Source organism: Bolinopsis microptera, chromosome 12 (genome assembly GCF_026151205.1).
Source record: "Bolinopsis microptera isolate Bmic1 chromosome 12, MBARI_Bmic_1.0, whole genome shotgun sequence".
In the NCBI taxonomy this organism is placed as follows: Eukaryota; Metazoa; Ctenophora; class Tentaculata; order Lobata; family Bolinopsidae; genus Bolinopsis; species Bolinopsis microptera.
In genome coordinates, this window is record NC_087083.1 from 13,508,751 (window position 1) to 13,528,036 (window position 19,286).

Here is a 19,286-nt window from a genome sequence, read left to right on the forward strand (position 1 = left end):
ACTCTGATTGGCTGAATTGTGTCACGTGCTAGCTGCTTGAACATCGGAATGTTTCAATAAATTATATATAAGCAAGCTAGGTAAGATTTTAGGTTTAATTCTCAGTGGCAATGGCTGGAAGGGGCCTTGTTAATGTTAGGAGCTCCTTCACTCATTCAGTCGATTTGGTCAACGTGTCAATACGCCCTACAAAATCTCAAATGTCTATTTTAATATTTACATGCAGTATTTTAGACACCTCGATATATTTTGGCGATTTGAGGCTGTTTTGAGCTGCCGCTTATTTTGAAAAAAATAAGCGGCAAAAATATAATTATTTTTGTTGTTTTTAACATTGACTTTAAAAAACTAAAAACCTGCCGAACTTCAACTACTGAACTACTGCAGTGGTCTGTGATTGGTGCTTTACAATACTTTAGTACTTTATACAGTACCTACGCAAGTTTAAAATATTGTTGAACCGTTAATTGTTTTCGCTGAGTATAAACTCTCAAGTACTCTAAAAAAGGAGGAAAATAAAATCAAGCCTTATATGCCATATATATAATAGTTCAGCTTGAGCAACTGAAAATTTTTAAAAATAGCGAAATGAGGTTATCGTTCGTTTCGAATAGTCGTTCAGGACCAGCTAGAGAACGGGTTGAAAAAGTTACGTGACAGTCGAGTGTAGAGTGATTAATCATCATCTTATCATCTTTCTAGGGAATGTCGTACTGTAGAGCTTTTGTGGTGTTTGCTGCGATCTTTTTGCAGAGTGTTCTCGTGTATTCATGCTCAGTGGTTCAATCATCTTTCTACGTCACCCATCTCGTCAACAGAGGTTTGGAGATGTTTCATTTTTCAATGTTAGTTTCACAAAATTATACGTTTGTTTGAACTTCGTTTTTTTTAAATGTATGCTTATTCCTTTATTGAATTCCGTGTTAACACTTATTCATGGATGGGACCGAAATTTAAGGATCTCTGATCAGTGATTAGTGGTTTAGTCGAATAACAATATTTTCATTTCAGGAATCCCAAAGCTCCAAGTAGGTTTGATCGGGATGGTTCCTGGCGTTGGCTTCATTTGTAGCACCTTTTTTGATGGCACGGGCTACTTCCTTCATACCAGGAAGATGTCCTTGAGAATAGCTCAGTGCATGTTTATGGCTATAGTCATAGTAAACTGTGTTGGTAGGTTTTTTATTTATAAAATTTATAAATAAAAATTTAATATAAATAGGTCATAGATCAGACAAGGCTGGTCGGTCGGAGGTCGATCGGAGGTCGGTCAGGCGCCGGTCGGAGGTAGGTCGCCCGACCTACCTCCGACCGACCTCCAACCGACCTCCGACCGGTGCCCGACCGACCTCCGACCGGCGCCCGACCGACCTCCAACCGACCTCCGACCGACCTTCGACCGACCTCCGACCGACCTACGACCGAACTCCGACCGACCTCCGACCGACCTCCGACCGACCTCCGACCGACCTCTGACCGACCTCCGACCGACCTCCGATCGACCTCCGACCGACCTCCGATCGACCTCCGACCGACCTCCGACCGACCTCCGACCGGCGCTCGACCGGCACCCGACCGGCGCCCGATCGACCTCCGACCAACCTCCGACCAACCTCCGAACGACCTCCGACCGACCTCCGACCGGCGTTCACCTACCGCCGACCGGCGCCCGACCGACCTCCGACCGACCTCCGACCGACCAGCCTTGTCTGATCTATGACCAAATATTCAACTGCTGCAATTGACGCTTGACCGATTTATTTTTTACTGTAATGATTTATGGATATTGATTTTTGAATTTTAAATTGTTACTCAGTTACTGTCTCCTAGCAATAATCATTAACCTTCAGTTATGGGACTCGTCGAGTTGCTCCCGACAGACTACAACCAACTTTTGGCTGCTATTCTGATTATTCAACGTACCCTTCACGGTTTTCTGGCTTTTCTAACCAGTAAATTGACGTTGGAATGCTGCAGAGCATGGTTTCCTGACCACTTCAATCTTACAAATGGGCTCCAGTGTAGTGGTATGTACTTTGGAGGATCTCTGGCAATTCTCATGGGAGGGTACGTCTACGAAGCTTATGGCTATCAGATGCCTTACGTGTTCACTGGAATAATTTGCCTCCTATTTTGGTTATACAATTTAATTTGCATGCCAAAAAACTCAGATCCAGTGATAGTTAAAGTTAAAGAGGTAGGGGACACTATTGAAGCTCCGTGGTCCAAAGAAGAAAGGTTAACTGAAGCTGCAAACCCCGGTAATGTCCCTGAAATGTCCGAGGACGTAGCTTCATCCCTGAACCTGTCCTGGCGTGTTGCCATCCCTGTCGCTGCTATGATTCTCACGGTAGTGCTTGAAGGTTTCACGGCCGCCATAACCACTCCTTACCTGAAAGATATCTACGATATACCCATTAGTCGTGGAAGCAGTTACGTGTTCGTGCAGTACATTGGATTGATGATAGGGGCTGCTAGTTCCGGCTCAATGTTGCAACTAGGGTGGTTTTCTGCTAGCAAAGTCACAGCAGGAGGGTCAATTCTCTGTGTTTTAGGCGTGATGCTTGTCTTCCCAGGCGAGGGTATCTACTTCCTCTATAAAGAAGTTCCAAATATAGCTTATCTCGGGATATTCCTCCAAGGGTACGGAAGCCAAATGATTGGGGTAGCCACCCTTCCAGCACTCGAAGAGACACATGTAGTATTAGGTGGAAGACCCTACACAAGCAAAAACAAGTCCACTGCAGCTTCTATCTGGCTAAGTTCATGGATGATGTCCGTTTATGGAGGACACTTAGTGGCCTTGATGGTGATGGAGCTCATGAGCTTCAGTAACGGTGGATGGATGCTAGCAGTATTCAGCTCAGTATCTGTATTTATGAGCATTGCTCAGGATATTGCCATCTGGAGAGCTAAAGCTGCGTTGAAGCGAGCTGAAGTTAAAGTGAGTGTAATAAAGGTTAACAAATTATCTAGAGAAGGAGTCAAGAATCTATCTGTGCAAGATATGGACTGCTAGCAGGAAGGACTAATTTCACCTCTGACACTATTACTTTAATAGAGGACACTGAACATGGAACTATTATTAGAGTTTAAATTTATTGGTGGTCCATATCACATATGGTACGGGGTATTGTGTTAGAACTAAAAGGATTTTAATGATTATAACCATTTAATGAGATGATAAAGCTGGAATTTTATTTAAAAAAGTTTTATAAACAAAATAATGTTTTAAACAATAATATTATAAACAATGATATGATTGTATAATTTTTAATTAACACATGGGATAATGATAGGATATATGTATAACTATATCGAAATTAAACATAGTTTTAAAAGTTGCCCTTTTATGCCCCTTTGGGCCAAAGACCGCATGGTGGTATTATGATTAAAAACATGGTTTCAATTACTTTTGAATGTTGATTCAGATTAGTTTCATGTAATATGTGAATTATTTTAGAATATTTACTAACTTTAACTTATTCAGTAATATAACAAAGTTCAACAAAAAGAATCAAATATAGCACTTTTCAATTCCCAAAATTTAAATGGGACCGCTAGAATAGTGTGAAACAGAAAAAAAAGAGAAACAAACTGACCTCTCAAATCATGCAAGGCAAATTTCCGTCGATTCATAATTATTGGCTTGTCGCGGCGCCGCGATTTTTGGCCAAAATAATCGCGGCGCCGATTGTATAATACAATAATGTATTATACCAGTTATAGGAATATTACCACATTTAGGAAACTAATTCAATATAGTGATAAATTATAGGCTGCAAATCACACCAGAAACATTTGTTCGTCCCACACTACATCGGATATTTTTGACCTCCTGCTCCACCGTTAGAAAATTGTATCGTTTCGAAGCAGTGATCGGTATTACAAAGGTTAAGATCTACAATGTGCAATGTATTTCGTCCACAAAAAAGGTCGAATACCGCGGTGATCGATATCAGTTCGAAAGAGCAGATAAGAGAAAATGGTTTTACTACATACTACACTGATAAAACTTAAAAGTATGTCCATCCTATAACATTTTTATTTGGTTGTTTGGTTACTTGGCTAATCTCACCATTATGCTCACATTGTTTTATGAAACCCGAGATGTTTTTCTATTTTCTTGCCCCGACCTCGTATCGCTACTTTAAGAGAATTCATTTTTGGATACACCACATTGGATATTTTTGACCTCTATAAATATTGTATTTTTAAAATTGTAAAACTTTTAAAGAACAGTACCGTTTTGAAAGTGTATACTTAACTCACAAATATTATTATATTTATATTAAATAAAAGTTCTAAACAAGGGATAGTTAAAAAACAACACCCAAGTCTAATCTTTCCCTAAAACAAATAACTAACTAATTATCAAAACGTCACTGTAATTTCTGCCAATATTTCTTATCATAAGCTAAATTACGGGGATAATTCAAATCAAAAATATTACTCATAAACTCACGATTACTCTTTGTTTAAAACAATACACTCAGTCATTAAATATAGACAGTTAGCTTTAGCGAAGGCTTCAGCGTCTTTAATTTTAACCATTTAAAGACTTCACCGTTTTTAATATAATCAATAATAATTAATCAATTCAATATAATTAATTAAGTACAAGTACAAGTATTCACTCGTTTTCCTTCCATTCGACTGCAAGCATTATAAACTTTCAGTTCACAGCTGCGCAATCACGCCACTGCAACAAGGTATTTGATAATAGCTTTGGCACGTATATTTGCTTGAGGGCGAGAATAAAATCAAATAAATTATTCCATTTGAACAACACTTAGCAACATATACTCAGATATGACAGTGAAGTACGGAAGTTTAAACGTAGAAGAACCAGAAAATATAAGCACGGAAAAAAGCCTTGATGAGCTAACCCAAGAACTGGGCCTAGGAAAGGCTCACTGTTTTGTTTGGAGTAGCCTCGCCTCCATTATGATGATACAAAATATGGTTTACTTGCTAACAACTGTTCTAATGCCTTATCTGAGCTGTGAATGGGAATTGAGCGGCCCTTTTGAAGCTGCTATTGCTTCCTCACTTTCTATTACTTTTTGTCTAAGTGGCATTTTCCTTGGCAATCTTGCTGACAACTATGGACGCAAAAACATTATCGTTATCACTTCGGTAACCCACCTTCTGTGCGGTGTCCTGGCAGCTTTCTCGCCCAACCCAATGGTCTTTCTACTTGTTCGTACACTGCAAGGGATCTGCAACGGGGTGGGTGGCCACGTTTGTTATGTGCTTGCTGTAGAGATTGTCGGTTTTGAGTACAAGGAACTTGCAGTTTTTATAATGGTATTCAGTTCCCAACTTGGTGGCTTATATCTGTCGTTGATGGCATACTTTCTTCTCAACGAAATAGGCTGGCGTTATTTGTGTGCAGCTCTAATGGTTCCATTGCTACCAGGACTGCTTGGATTGTTAGTTGTCCCGGAATCCCCGCGATATCTGTTTGTAAAAGGAAAAACAGAAGAAGGTATTCTTAGTTTAAAGACCCTGTACAGATGGAACTGCAGATCTTTTCCTGAGTCGTATTCTGGGAAGAATGCAGTGAAGCTCGAGAAAAGAGCGGAAATTTGTGCATTGTTCCGTCACGGCTATGCTAAAACTACAATTTTCGTTACTGCTATGTTTACTCTGAACTACTGCATTTACTTAACATTTGCAGCTTATTTGCCATTAGATTCGTACAAAAGTCGTGAATCTACGACAAATGTTGTCGTTGGATTGCCTAAATGTAGTAATAGTCTAAACCAAGAAGCCTTGGTTGGCACGTTAGTAGCATTGTCAGGTGATGTACTCGGAAGCATATTGGCAGGACTTGCTGGAAGAAAAATAGGGAGAATATTAATGTTGAAGAGTCTTGGATTTCTAACCATGTTGACTGCAATCTCGATTTACTTTGACCTGAACTCAATCTTGAAAAACATACTCAACATGATGGTTCGATTGGGTGTTACCGGATTCAGACAAACTCTGTTCTACATCGCTGTGGAGGCTTACCCTACAGTTCTGAGAAGTACCTCTTCAGGATTCACCAGCTGTTTTGGAGAGGTTGGGGCGATTTTTGGTAGTTTTATGACGTACAGTATTTACCCTGTTAGTCCTGTGGCGGTTGTTTCTCTGATGGTTGGCTCTGCGGTGGTGCAGTTTGTTTTGGCGATGCTTTGGGATACGGAGACTAAGGACAATGCTTTAACAGACAGCAAGGAAGAAGAGTCTGAGTGTTGTTGTGGAAAATAAAAGCATGGACAAAATAGTAGAACTATCTAAGTAAATATTTGAGAAAAACTATAGTAATGTTTTGAGTGAATATAGTTTGAGTGTTCATTTCGGAAGCATGGATTATGAACATACATTTTAATGACAAAAGTTTTATTCAGAACTTATAATTTCTGTTTTCTTGGTCGCAATAGAAAAAGAAACAAAATATCTATTACCCTGCTCATCTGCGACAAATATTTTGCTAATCAGTCATGCCCAGTACATCGAACATGAAGGAGAATGCGATTTTATCGTTATAGGAGATAAATTCGTGGCGGTGATTGAGGTTAAAGGGCTTTCACTCCAAAAGACAGGAGAAGACATGATTAAGTTAGATGGATGTTGTGACAGCACGGTAATGCAAAGGAAAAGGATGAGGGACCTCATCAGATCAATAAACGCCTTGGTGACGGTGTTCGAGTTTACAATGTTTCCGAATATTTCCATGGAAGAGGTGGAAGAGAAATATCTCTCAGACGAGACAATCCTGTTCAGAGAGGATTTAGAGAACTTGGTACTGATTATTTACTGCTGTGAAGCGTTCTCATTGTCACCTGTCACAACGTTGAGTATGAAGACTGCCAGAGAAATGTTATGTTGCAGTTTTTTAGGATTGTGGTGCGTGAACCAAGACAATAAATGGGATTTAGATGAATGTAGCCTCTCCAAATGTGTAAAAGATGTAGATAATAAACTCAAGAGTTCACTTGTAATAAGGAAATTGGTTGAAGAAGCAGAAATTAGCCAGGGCTTAAAAAATAAATAAAAGGAAAGATGAAGAAGAACTATCCTCAAAATCCCAGGATGGTTCAAGCACCGGATCTCTTCAAAAAATATCTCAAAATAAATTGCCTGACGCAATGCCAGCTGGATGTATTCAGTAGTGATGAGACTGAGAGATTCCTTTGGGTGGACGGTCCTGCTGGCTCAGCCAAGTACTTTTTTATTACTTTTTAAAATTAATCTGTAACCTAAGATATTTTTCACAAAGAGGGTAATAGAAATCACCAAAACTTTGGAACCCCTTGAAAATTAACAATAACGCGGTTCATTGAAAATAAATCTTCACTATCTGATCAGGCAAAACGGTTGTGATGTTAAGTAAGATTATCGACCTTGCTCTGACACCACCAGAGAAGAGGATACTTCTGATGTTTACAGGCCATGACAACAACCCAGCTCCACGTGATGCAATGTTTTTACTGAACAACATCAGACAGGATCAGGGACAAAATGATTTCGCGATTATTTTGGCCAAAACGCGATTCCGTACATGCTGCGATTTCCTTTTGTCCCTGGACAGGATATAACATGTGTGATGACAAAATGTGGTTGTGAGACATGCTTTGAAGTAATTGGTCGCGATCAGGGTGATAAATTGGATCGAACACGCACATTATTATCACAGCAACTATCTGATAACACCAATAAAATCGTATTACTGAATATTGGCACTGGTTTAGCTAAAAATATAGACAGCTTGATTTCGAGGTTTGATGACGTGTTTGTCGACGATCATCAGTCGCCCGATGAACTTGTCATGATGGAGTATTGTAATTCTATATCATTAGCACATGCAAATTTTATATCTGAGGGACTGCTTCCTGTCGTGAAGAACAGAGACAGTCAAAATTCAATTTTAGATACCTTTGTAATGCGGTTTTGATTGTGTCCAAATAAAAGTTAACTTTACGTTCAACTGCAATTACAAGTTAAATCGATTACTATTAGTCTTTAGATATTGATGAGTATTTAAACGTTTCTTGATGTTTTTTAATCCATAATGCACTGATCGATTAAAAAAAGTGCTATGATTAGTCGCATATCTTTTCTTCGGGTATCCGTTTTCGTTAATCGTTTCACCACGTCTTCAAGTATAATTGTATACATACTCCCGGGATCCAGGGCACACAAATCACCATCAGTCGACATATCTGATAGTATAGCCAGAAAAGAATTCACAAAATCTTTATATACAGTATGATTTGAGGTGTCCGATCAAAAAATTGTCTTTTCTCAAAAAATTGTTTTTTTCTTTTCTTCATTTCCTTAGTCTCCACCACAAGCTGAACCAGGCTAATAAACACATTCCCAGTCCTAGAGACAGATTCGCCACGATATTGGGCAACCAGATGTTCTGAAAAATCAAGTTTAACCATGAGGTTGAAAAATAAACTTTCTAGCGGCAATCTACAGAGGATAATTTTCACGAAGATGAGATCATGCAGTGATGACTGATGATACATGTTTATCATTACATCAGAACTTGCAGGTTCAGCTTTACTTCTTTAAGTCGATTTGATTGAGCGGCTCATTTCAATTTTCAGCTGTGAAATCCGAAGCTCTGCAAAACAGAACCGAACCTTTAACCGGACTAAAACCGACCCTGCACTAAAGCTCGACTGTGTTACTTTTATCTAATTTTAAAATATTACAACACTTACATTTTCTATTCCGTAGAAAGATAGAACTTCTGAACCGTTGTTAAATTGACAGCTGATTTCTTGTACGTCACATTCTGAGGACACATTGATCAAAAAACGTCAGTTATATGGATTATAATTAGTTTTTAATCAATTATATTATGCAATGTGTGCAAGAATTGAAATTAAAGCACGTTTGAAATTCTAACTGAGTGGTTTCTAGCGTACAAATAATAATTGTAAATTTACATGGAAATTGGAAACATACCGATATGATCAACGTTGCGGAACTCATTCACCATCATGGCATTCCATGCATACCTTATCCAAGATAGGTACTTGAACGGCATAAACCAATACGGGGTTGTACTGATAATATGAAATTGAAATGAAAATATAAGGTTTAATACAACATAATACATATTATCATGGTATTATAAGATATTTAGATTTGAGGGGGGAGATGAAAAAATTATTTTTTTGTAGCTTTGAAGTTCGATTTCGAGGTGAAAGTGTTGAAAATAGTTTTGCTGAGCGAATAGTGAGTTGCACATAGTTGGCATTCATAAACATTAGTTAGTTTTCATGAATACCAAATTTATCCGATTTCTTATGAATACGACTTAGTGTACATCAGGAATATGAATAAAACATTGAACATTTTCAAAATTGTATGCAGTCCTTACTTGTCGTTTTGGTAGAGTCCTCCGAGTAAAAAACTTGGAACTGTGATCGCTAACAGTAAGCTTCCTGCTGCATCCACCGTCTTCATTACGGAGCCACAAAAAATTCCTAAAGCAGATTATATTACAATTTTATGCAGTTAAAACAATTTTTATTTATGATAGTAAAGAATTATTTCCGAAACTACTTGTACTTCGTTGAAATAAGTGGCCTGCTCCACACAAAATCACAAAGGAAGAAGGAACAAAAATAAGTCACTGAAAGTAAAGCTTTTAGGGGTCGTTCACATATTACGTAATCATTTTTTGGAACATTTTTACCCCCCCTCCTCCGTAATCAGTTTTACACATAGCTATTGTGTCAAAATGACACTAGCGTAATCATTCGGAAACCCCCCCCCCCCTCAGCTGATTACGTAATATGTGAACGACCCCTTATCCTGTGAGACAAAATCACTGACTGAGGAAGAGACCCAAACCACTGAGATACTGATAAAGTAACAGTTAAAGAAAGCTGCGAGCGAGATGTGGAGTCCTGTATTGAGGCAAGTTATTAATAATCATTGGTTTGTTAGTTTTAAAACAAAATAAATTTCTACGAGTAAAACATGATTCATTCATAAATACGAAGAAATATTTTTTTTTAATGAGTAAGCTATCTAATCTATGATAGAGTAAAAATAACCAAGTTCTAGTTCACCTGTGAAGAAGTAGAAGAATATAAGTTGTATTCCCACTAGAACATGCTCAAATGGACACTGAAAGGGGCGGGTCAGTTTGTTAAAATTTATTTTTATTCAGGTTTTTTGTTGATGCCAGTAAAATGGCACATTTAAAACAAGGAAATTTATAGAAAGGATGTCATGAAATTGCAACGTTTCAGTGCTATGAGTTGTTCTCTTCTAGCATTACAGAAGGCTTACCGCCATCACGATTGTGGTCAGGAGGTATGGGAACCCCCTGCGAATTCGTCGCGATTATTCGATTGTTTGCCGCGAATATGCCGCGATTTACAAAATTCCCGCCGCGATTTTGCGGCGATTCTGCCTAGTTTGACCTGTCGCGGCGCCGCGATTTTCTTTTTTCCCTGCTTACCGCCATTACGATTGTGGTCAGGAGGTAAGGGAACGCCCCGTAAATCCCACGTTTGTAGTCCCTCTGTACCACCTGAATTAAATATGTTATATTAGTAAATTATAATTATAGGTCAAATCACTTTTAATTGTTAGATATATAAATTATCGCGATTAAAAGCCATAGCCATTATTGAAATCTAAACGTTCATTCTCGTTGTCGGAAAAATCCACACGTGCGATCGAAACATTTGTAATGAACAATAAATGCATCAATCATGATTTTTTCATGGAGACAAATAACGTTTTTGCTTGGAAGGTGATACAAAATGTAGTTAGCTTTATCTGAAACTCACTGGAAATTGTTGAGGAATCAACGAGGTGGATGCATGCGACCAACAAAATGCCAGGAATGTAACGAAGAAAAAGAGTAATCCAGCTTTATTCTGCGCAACTTGCTGGTCATTCTTAGTGTGGAAAAATCCCAGCGCCAATATTAGACCAACTGCCTGTGAATATGTTAACTGCTGATCTTCGATATAATCTCAATTGAAAAATAAACTTCAAATAATATTTAAATTAAGATATTTGAGATTAAAGCAAAGTCTGTTGATAAAAGCTTCATCTTAAATCATGTCCCAATAAATCTTGAAGTTGAATTCTTAAAAGGTGTAAAAAATAAAAATATTAACACCTACCACAGTTTGAATAACTTGTTGAGACCCATCAGGAAGAGACCTTTTAGCTACGATGTAACCGCTCTTAAGGTTCTCTTTTACCTGTTCCACAAATGAAGCTGTTAGAACTTTCCGACTGTAATAAGGTATTATAGGGGTGTTATCATTGATTTCTTTACTGGTACTATACTACTTATAAGACTTACCAGTACGTCACATGTTACGTCACATGTTACGTCACATGTACGTCACATGTTACGTCACATGTTACGTCACATGTTACGTCACTACTACGTCACATGTTATTTAATGCTTTAATGTAATGGTTGAAAAGTCCATCAGCAAATTGTTCATTAACGATATAGTGCAAATTATTTCTCCCTCTTGAGAAGTCTGATCACTCTGAATATTCCGTCAAAGACATTTAGATCCGGCAAAAAGAAAGGTTACCTGATGATATTAGGCTTGACAGTATTGATTTTGGCTGTGTAAGAGATTCCCTCATCCATTCTTCTGTAGTGGTCAGAATCTTTGTAGTAGTTGGTAAACGACTGTGATATGAAAGATACTATAAATCTCCGTTTAGGATTCAACTAAATCATCAGTTTAAGGAATTATTTCATGATCCTGTTTCCACAAACCTAAATTTTTCATTTTTTTCCCTTCCACAATTTTCCACACAAACCTCAATTTTTCCAATATCTTCTATCTGAGTCTCCTTCTTGATAGTGAGCTCTTTAATAAAATGATCAGCTGGGTTATGCAATACTGGGCATGGTCTACCCAGATTCTCAAAGTGTTTTACTGCATCCTCACTTGTTCCTAAAAATGCTATGTTTCCCTCAGCCATCAGACAAACCCTGGAACAGAAATTGTGTTAAATTGTAACATTCTATTTATATATTAGCGACAAGAGAAACGCCATTGTTGGACGTGAGGAGAGTGAGGACTCCTCAAACTACATTAAATTAATTTCTTCAGTAACGTCCTCAATAAATGTAATAGATTTGTACTGTTGTAATTAGTTTAAAACTTGACATTGTCAGGTGGGTGGAGGAAATTAAAAACGTGTCTAAAATGGCGGCATGTCAGTATTACTACCGTTCAGACTCGTGAACCGTATAAAAGGTATTTTAAGATATATCCCTGAAGGAGGGAAAATTCATTATCCCTGATCAGTCTCGAGGGCATGCTCGGAAAAGTACGCGGTTTTACTTGAAATTTACGAAACTCCAAACCTTAAAAAACAATTGTATTTCTATTGTATTTGTACCTGTCAAAGTGGGAGTAGTCCTCGGAGCTAGGGTGACTCATAGTCATCAGTACTGTGCGGTTAACACTTGCTAAACTCGCTATAGTCCTCACCTGCGCAAAGTTTCATATTATTTGTATCACTATTATATATACAAAATAGCTATTATATTGTTATTATTCAATTCCGTGTGAGGTACTATGGTATGATCTGATTCCACGAGAACAGGTAAGGACCAAGAAATTATTGAATGTGATCTTACAACGTTTTCAGCTTCAAAATACTCCACATTCAGTGTTGGTTCGTCTATGAACAGAATCAATGGATCCGTCAACATCTCCAGCCCAATGGACAACAGCTTTCTTTCTCCACCTTTGTAAAAGCTTCATAAGTATTTACTATATTTACACGCCCCCCGTGTGTAACGTGTAAGTGTAACGCCCCCCCCCCCCCCCAAATGTTTGTTGAATTACGAATCTAGAAATTTTATGTGAATTCAAAGAAACATTGAACAATAAAATTGTTTACCTGAAATACAGCCAAGTCCGATTCTTGCCTTACCGACCAGTGAATTTTCACAGCTCTTTAGTCCCAGCTGAAATCGAATACGTTTTTGCATGATCTTATAATGAAAGTAATTATAGTTGCCGCTACGAAAATTGCTATTACACGCGATAACTATTTAAATATTAAAAGTGATACCTTTTCGATAACTTCCTCAACCTTCTCCGTTCTTTTTGCTAATCGTTGCCGTCTGTCTAGTCTTAAGTTTGCCTGCAGAATAGTTTGATAAGCTGATAGTTCTAACCAAAGTAGAAATCTTACAGATTCTTGGTGACTGCAGAAAGCTTTGATCTTATATTATTACACGAAAGCTTAGAAACTTACATGAAACATAAACGTCTCCCGCACAGTTAGTTCACCAAAAAAGTGATCGTCTTTGTCAACGTAAGAACTGATCAGTGACATCTGGGAGCTTTCTATAGGCCATCCGTTCACTTGAATTGTACCTAGAGTGAAAGTGAAAGTGAAAGTGAAAGTGAAAGTGAAAGTGAAAGTGAAAGTGAAAGTGAAAGTGAAAGTGAAAGTGAAAGTGAAAGTGAAAGTGAAAGTGAACCTAAAGTGTTTGTACTGAATATCTTTATAGATTGAATGCGACCTAATATAATTAATTTAGGTTCACGTTTGCGAAGAGCTGTTCGGTTATCACTCATATACAAAACGGGTGGAATAGTTGGAGTTGAAAACTTAAAGAGAAATATAAAAGTATAAAGCATGATGGAATTTTTCAAAATTTGCACATCAGCTTTTGTCTATCAGGGTCTTTCTAAATGCTTTCTCATCCAATCAATTTACCTGGTCACAAATTAGCAATCACTAGTACACTTACCTGTAACTTTCACATTTTCCATTCTTATCATTGCAGCGGTTTTCAACATTGTAGTCTTTCCAGCTCCGCTAGGTCCTAGAATGGAAACAAACTGTCCTGGCTCGACCAGACCAGAAACTGAAAAAACACCCGATTATATGAGTTGCTCAAAATAAAGAAATAGCACAGCCAACCAGCCTCATATTAATTTAATTAATAATTGCAAAATGTAAAAAACTGAACGTAACATTTAAAAAACATGCTGTTCCACTCTGAAGTACCCTCGCAAAATGAAACCCACCTCTCTTTTTTAATAAACAAATAAATGAACAAATAAATTATTTTAATTAAAAAACCCACCTCTCTTAAGAATGTCCTGACAAAGGTATTTGCCCAGTTTGTTACTGCACCATGGAGCTTTAGTGTACGTCTCTGTGGAGGCGTGTACATCTCTCCAGGCTAAAGTAGCCGAGGTCAGGGTATCAAACCTCTCACCTTCTTCTGTTAACTGAAGAGTTAGACTAGGTTACAGAGGTCAGGGTATCAAACCTCTCACCTTCTTCTGTTAACTGAAGAGTTAGACTGGGTTACAGAGGTCAGGGTATCAAACCTCTCACCTTCTTCTGTTAACTGAAGAGTTAGACTAGGTTACAGAGGTCAGGGTATCAAACCTCTCACCTTCTTCTGTTAACTGAAGAGTTAGACTAGGTTACAGAGGTCAGGGTATCAAACCTCTCACCTTCTTCTGTTAACTGAAGAGTTAGACTAGGTTACAGAGGTCAGGGTATCAAACCTCTCACCTTCTTCTGTTAACTGAACAGTGAGACTAGGTTACAGAGGTCAGGGTATCAAACCTCTCACCTTCTTCTGTTAACTGAAGAGTTAGACTAGGTTACAGAGGTCAGGGTATCAAACCTCTCACCTTCTTCTGTTAACTGAAGAGTTAGACTAGGTTACAGAGGTCAGGGTATCAAACCTCTCACTTTCTTCTGTTAACTGAAGAGTTAGACTAGGTTACAGAGGTCAGGGTATCAAACCTCTCACCTTCTTCTGTTAACTGAAGAGTTAGACTAGGTTACAGAGGTCAGGGTATCAAACCTCTCACCTTCTTCTGTTAACTGAAGAGTTAGACTAGGTTACAGAGGTCAGGGTATCAAACCTCTCACCTTCTTCTGTTAACTGAAGAGTTAGACTAGGTTACAGAGGTCAGGGTATCAAACCTCTCACCTTCTTCTGTTAACTGAAGAGTTAGACTAGGTTACAGAGGTCAGGGTATCAAACCTCTCACCTTCTTCTGTTAACTGAAGAGTTAGATTAGGTTACAGAGGTCAGGGTATCAAACCTCTCACCTTCTTCTGTTAACTGAAGAGTTAGACTAGGTTACAGAGGTCAGGGTATCAAACCTCTCACCTTCTTCTGTTAACTGAAGAGTTACACGGATCTTCAGGGTTACCTTTAATTTAGATTTCTTCATCCCTAAATAGTAAATATGAGCATATTGTTTTCGGCTTGGGTTTTGGGCATGTTAATGTGATTTGGCATAATTTGGCCAAATATAAGCTGCACCACGGCACTAATGGGCGCTAATGAAGGGCTGCGATCTGCTCAAAAGTCACGTGACCTAGTTTGTTGATGAACTGCCCCACCTCAATAGCTTAATAGGAGGAGTGATAAGTTTTAGAATTGCACTACAATGGAACAATATTATTATTCAAATAGCAGCGCTACCTCACAAATCTCCAGGACATCAGCTTTATTAGACTTATCCAGTGAGTGAACTGAACCTCTCCTCCCTGAGTAATCAGCACGTGACGTCTCGTCGTCCAGTAGCCGGCTATGCTCTGAATCTACTGAACCAGCTTCTGACATCTTCTTTGCTGTGTTATTGTGCCTGTGATTGTACCAACCCTACTTGTATATAACGGTAGTCCCACTTTTATAACGTGGCTTTTGGGACGGAAAATTAAATGTGAAATAACTGAATTGAAAACTTTCAATCCAAGAAAACGGGATCAAAAATGTTTTCCAAAGAGCTGTGTTGTACAAGGCCGTATACTGTGTTCAACAAATCAACGCGGACATTAATTAACGCAATAAAGTGCATACATGTTGTGAGTGTTTACTATACAAGGAGTATACACTGCATATAAATAAAATGAATCACTTTCATGACAAACAAAAGCATAGAACAATTGTAGAATATAGATAATTCAACTTCCTTCATCTTCGAAATAGAGTGGTATCCCCATTAATACTGATTGTTTACTCGGCAATAGTGAGAATTGAGAAGATACTCAGAATCACAACTCTTATAAGCCAATTTGAAAATACATCGATTTGTTTTATATCGTCTTTTCGCTGATTCTGGGAAATCAAATATGGTAAAGTAGGAAGAAAAATGTAAATTCACGCGCCCCTAAATGTTTTTATATGAGGTAATAACTTGATTATAATAACAGGGAGAGGGGGGTACACGTCATGTAAATATCCTGCAATTCTCCGAAAATTTGGGACTCGAATTCTATTTCCAATGGACTGCACACTTTCCGGTTGTATAATATTATGAGCTATCTCTTCCTGATACACCGCCCATTAGGCCTAATACACCGCCCGTTAGTTCTGAGGAGTGTAGCGGCCCTAATGATTAGGGGCTGCACTCCTCAGAACTCAAAGACTCAAAGAGAGATCTCCTCTTTGTAAGATTTCCTCTCTGTGATCACAAAATTTGAATTGTGATGGCCCTGTTAAAGCTTAACGAATCTCAACATAGGTGACATAGATTATAGGTTAAGGTAGGAAGCTAGCTTACTGGCCTGGAAATATGTGGAACAACATGATGCTGATTGATACACGTGACTACAATGAATTTTGTAACATCACCACCAAGCGCTTGGTTAACTCAAATATTTGACATCCAGCTAATTTTATATTCAAACCATTTAATTTAAACTTGAAATGAGCAGATTGATGGTATGATAAAGCAAGAAAAAAACGTATATCAGAATGAGAAGATTTATTATTATTATATAAAAATCAGGTAAGGTATGAAGTAACATATAATACTAACAATCTACTTACTGAAAAATGTAACATTTCCACACCGAGTAAAACATGTCAAATTGAAAAATTACTTCTATAGATTTACTCAAACACTTTTTAGCAATTACAACTGTTGGATCAGTGAGTTGAACAGATATCAACCACATCTAAAAATTTACTATCTAGAGCTAACCAGTAACCATGCGATGACGGTATAGTCAAAACCAGCCTTCATTTCACTCACACTTTCAAACAAAACATTGTTCTTGAAAATCACAAATGTAAACGATCGGCTTTCCTTCTGATAATAAAATTCTAATTTATATCCGCTAGACTTTGAATACGTACAGAGTTCAGTTGAAACGAGCTTCATCTGGTTGTGTATTCTTTTTGGGTAGTCCCATTGAGTGATGAAGCAACATCCGTCGCATGTCATGTCAGGACCAGAGAGAGTCAGGACCAACCAGAGAAAGAGTCAGGACCAGAGAGAGTCAGGACCAGAGAGAGTCAGGACCAGAGAGAGTCAGGACCGACCAGAGAAAGAGTCAGGACCAGAGAGAGTCAGGACCAGAGAGAGTCAGGACCGACCAGAGAGAGAGTCAGGACCAGAGAGAGTCAGGACCAGAGAGAGTCAGGACCAGAGAGAGTCAGGACCAGAGAGAGAGTCAGGACCAGAGAGAGTCAGGACCAACCAGAGAGAGAGTCAGGATCAGAGAGATAGCCAGGACGAGAGAGAGAGAGAGTCCGTACCAGAGAGAGAGATAGAGTCAGGACCGACCAGAGAGAGAGTCAGTACCAGGGAAAGAGAGAGAGAGAGAGAGAGTCAGGACCGAGAGTCAGGACCAGAGAGAGTCAGGACCAGAGAGAGTCAGGACCAGAGAGAGAGTCAGGATCAGAGAGAGAGAGAGAGAGACCTGTTACAAAAAGTAATAATAAAAGTGCGGTATAGTAAGGCTAACAAATATAACATAAAGTATTCATGCGAGCTAGGCTCTGCAGTTCATGAATTCAGAAGTGAAGTCTAATGTAATGACCACATACGCTTCTTTAGGAGGGGGATCATGAGGGAGGCCGGAGGAAGATATAGAACAATACCAAGAAGGTCATCGGGATGTGGAGGTAAGGGTAGAGCTGCGAGGTCAAACTGAAACATTTGAATGTTGCCTCAAATTGATAAACTCAACTCTGATGTATAAAACTTACCTACAAGAACTCTACCAGCTATCTTGATAAAACCATTTTAAAAACAAATCTTGCTGTGTTTACTGCTTTGTAAAAAAGATATTACCCAGGGGATAGGGTGATTTTTTGAGGCCGGTGTGCTTTTTGAGGATGTGCTAGGTCTTGGGTTTTTCTTATTCACGATTTTTATCTGAATTAAATTAGGTTTATACATTTCATAACAAAATTAAACAGCGCTAATAATGTACGCTTTCTGAAAAACCTATAACTTACCAACTACACGTATTGAGTCATATAACGAAAATGAACAGCTCTAATGAATTTTGCTTTTAAATAAAAAATAGGGGGGAAAACTTTAACTCACAGGTGGGGTGCCCTTTTCAGTGTCTTTCGAGGGGCTTTAGAGGCCAGGTTGGGGTTGGTTGGGTTGGGGCTGGTGGGGTTGTTGCTTTGGAGGTTGGGGTTGGTTGGGTTGGGGCTGGTGGGGTTGGGGCTTTAGAGGTTGGGGTTGGTTGGGTTGGGGCTGGTGGGGTTGGGGCTTTAGAGGTTGGGGTTGGTTGGGTTGGGGCTGGTGGGGTTGGTGCTTTAGAGGTTGGGGTTGGTTGGGTTGGGGCTGGTGGGGTTGGGGCTTTAGAGGTTGGGGTTGGTTGGGTTGGGGCTGGTGGGGTTGGGGCTTTAGAGGTTGGGGTTGGTGGGGTTGGGGCTGGTGGGGTTGGGGCTTTAGAGGTTGGGGTTGGTTGGGTTGGGGCTGGTGGGGTTGGGGCTTTAGAGGTTGGGGTTGGTGGGGTTGGGGCTGGTGGGGTTGGGGCTTTAGAGGTTGGGGTTGGTTGGGTTGGGGCTGGTGGGGTTGGGGCTTTAGAGGTTGGGGTTGGTTGGGTTGGGGCTGGTGGGGTTGGGGCTTTAGAGGTTGGGGTTGGTTGGGTTGGGGCTGGTGGGGTTGGGGCTTTAGAGGTTGGGGTTGGTGGGGTTGGGCCTGGTGGGGTTGGTGCTTTGGAGGTTGAAGGCGGCTGAGATACCGTCATGAGTCCTGATAACTCCAGGTAGTTATCCCTTTTGATAACTACCGCCCGACATGGGGTGTTCAGCTGAGAAATGCAAAACATGAGTGAATAAATTATTAATTATCTATAAGTGTAATTAAGTTTCCCCCTGTTTAATCAAGACATCTTGCAACTTTGAAAAAATTCAACAAATTCACCTGAACTTCTAAAATTATTGATATCAGCATAAGAAGCATTACCTCTAGGTTCGGGGTGGGCTGTGAGGCCCACCACCGATATATCTGCACCTCCCCTCCTTCTTCAATCAT

At 39.2% G+C, this 19,286-nt stretch overlaps 3 protein-coding genes across 3 annotated transcripts; 1 reads left to right on the forward strand and 2 right to left on the reverse strand.

Moving 5' to 3' along the window:
* Positions 1-705: 705 nt before the first annotated feature.
* On the forward strand, positions 706-3,182 carry LOC134824443 (uncharacterized). Its single transcript, XM_063836349.1, has 3 exons — positions 706-820; positions 1,012-1,173; positions 1,851-3,182. Exons 1-3 carry the CDS (start codon positions 706-708, stop codon positions 3,017-3,019), a joined length of 1,446 nt encoding a protein of 481 aa, XP_063692419.1. The 3' UTR covers positions 3,020-3,182.
* A 4,761-nt stretch (positions 3,183-7,943) lies between these two features.
* LOC134824071 (protein white-like) lies at positions 7,944-15,629 on the reverse strand. The gene is made up of 19 exons (XM_063835774.1): positions 15,485-15,629; positions 14,117-14,264; positions 13,778-13,894; positions 13,276-13,397; positions 13,090-13,161; positions 12,916-12,982; positions 12,650-12,759; positions 12,409-12,500; positions 11,821-11,995; positions 11,586-11,686; positions 11,157-11,271; positions 10,815-10,967; positions 10,481-10,552; positions 10,086-10,143; positions 9,843-9,920; positions 9,389-9,494; positions 8,971-9,071; positions 8,724-8,797; positions 7,944-8,416 (listed from the first exon to the last, which is right to left on the reverse strand). The coding sequence occupies exons 1-19, from the start codon at positions 15,623-15,625 to the stop codon at positions 8,321-8,323; spliced, it is 1,998 nt and encodes a 665-aa protein (XP_063691844.1). The 5' UTR covers positions 15,626-15,629; the 3' UTR covers positions 7,944-8,320.
* Positions 15,630-18,357: 2,728 nt separating this feature from the next.
* Positions 18,358-19,286, reverse strand: LOC134823929 (uncharacterized). The gene is made up of 2 exons (XM_063835526.1): positions 19,218-19,286; positions 18,358-19,062 (listed from the first exon to the last, which is right to left on the reverse strand). Exons 1-2 carry the CDS (start codon positions 19,284-19,286, stop codon positions 18,358-18,360), a joined length of 774 nt encoding a protein of 257 aa, XP_063691596.1.

What these genes read in the sequence shown, in the direction of transcription:
- LOC134823929 (XM_063835526.1), bottom strand. Translation starts at nt 19,286, where the DNA reads ATGATTGAAGAAGGAGGGGAGGTGCAGATATATCGGTGGTGGGCCTCA. An exon ending in AGCCCACCCCGAACCTAGAG is followed by an intron (nt 19,063 to 19,217) that starts GTAATGCTTCTT and finishes TGCATTTCTCAG; the next exon opens with CTGAACACCCCATGTCGGGC.
- LOC134824071 (XM_063835774.1), bottom strand. Translation starts at nt 15,625, where the DNA reads ATGTCAGAAGCTGGTTCAGTAGATTCAGAGCATAGCCGGCTACTGGAC. An exon ending in CGGACTTGGCTGTATTTCAG is followed by an intron (nt 12,760 to 12,915) that starts GTAAACAATTTT and finishes GCTTTTACAAAG; the next exon opens with GTGGAGAAAGAAAGCTGTTG. An exon ending in CCGCAACGTTGATCATATCG is followed by an intron (nt 8,798 to 8,970) that starts GTATGTTTCCAA and finishes ATGTGTCCTCAG; the next exon opens with AATGTGACGTACAAGAAATC.
- LOC134824443 (XM_063836349.1), top strand. Translation starts at nt 706, where the DNA reads ATGTCGTACTGTAGAGCTTTTGTGGTGTTTGCTGCGATCTTTTTGCAG. An exon ending in CACCCATCTCGTCAACAGAG is followed by an intron (nt 821 to 1,011) that starts GTTTGGAGATGT and finishes TTTTCATTTCAG; the next exon opens with GAATCCCAAAGCTCCAAGTA. An exon ending in AGTCATAGTAAACTGTGTTG is followed by an intron (nt 1,174 to 1,850) that starts GTAGGTTTTTTA and finishes ATTAACCTTCAG; the next exon opens with TTATGGGACTCGTCGAGTTG.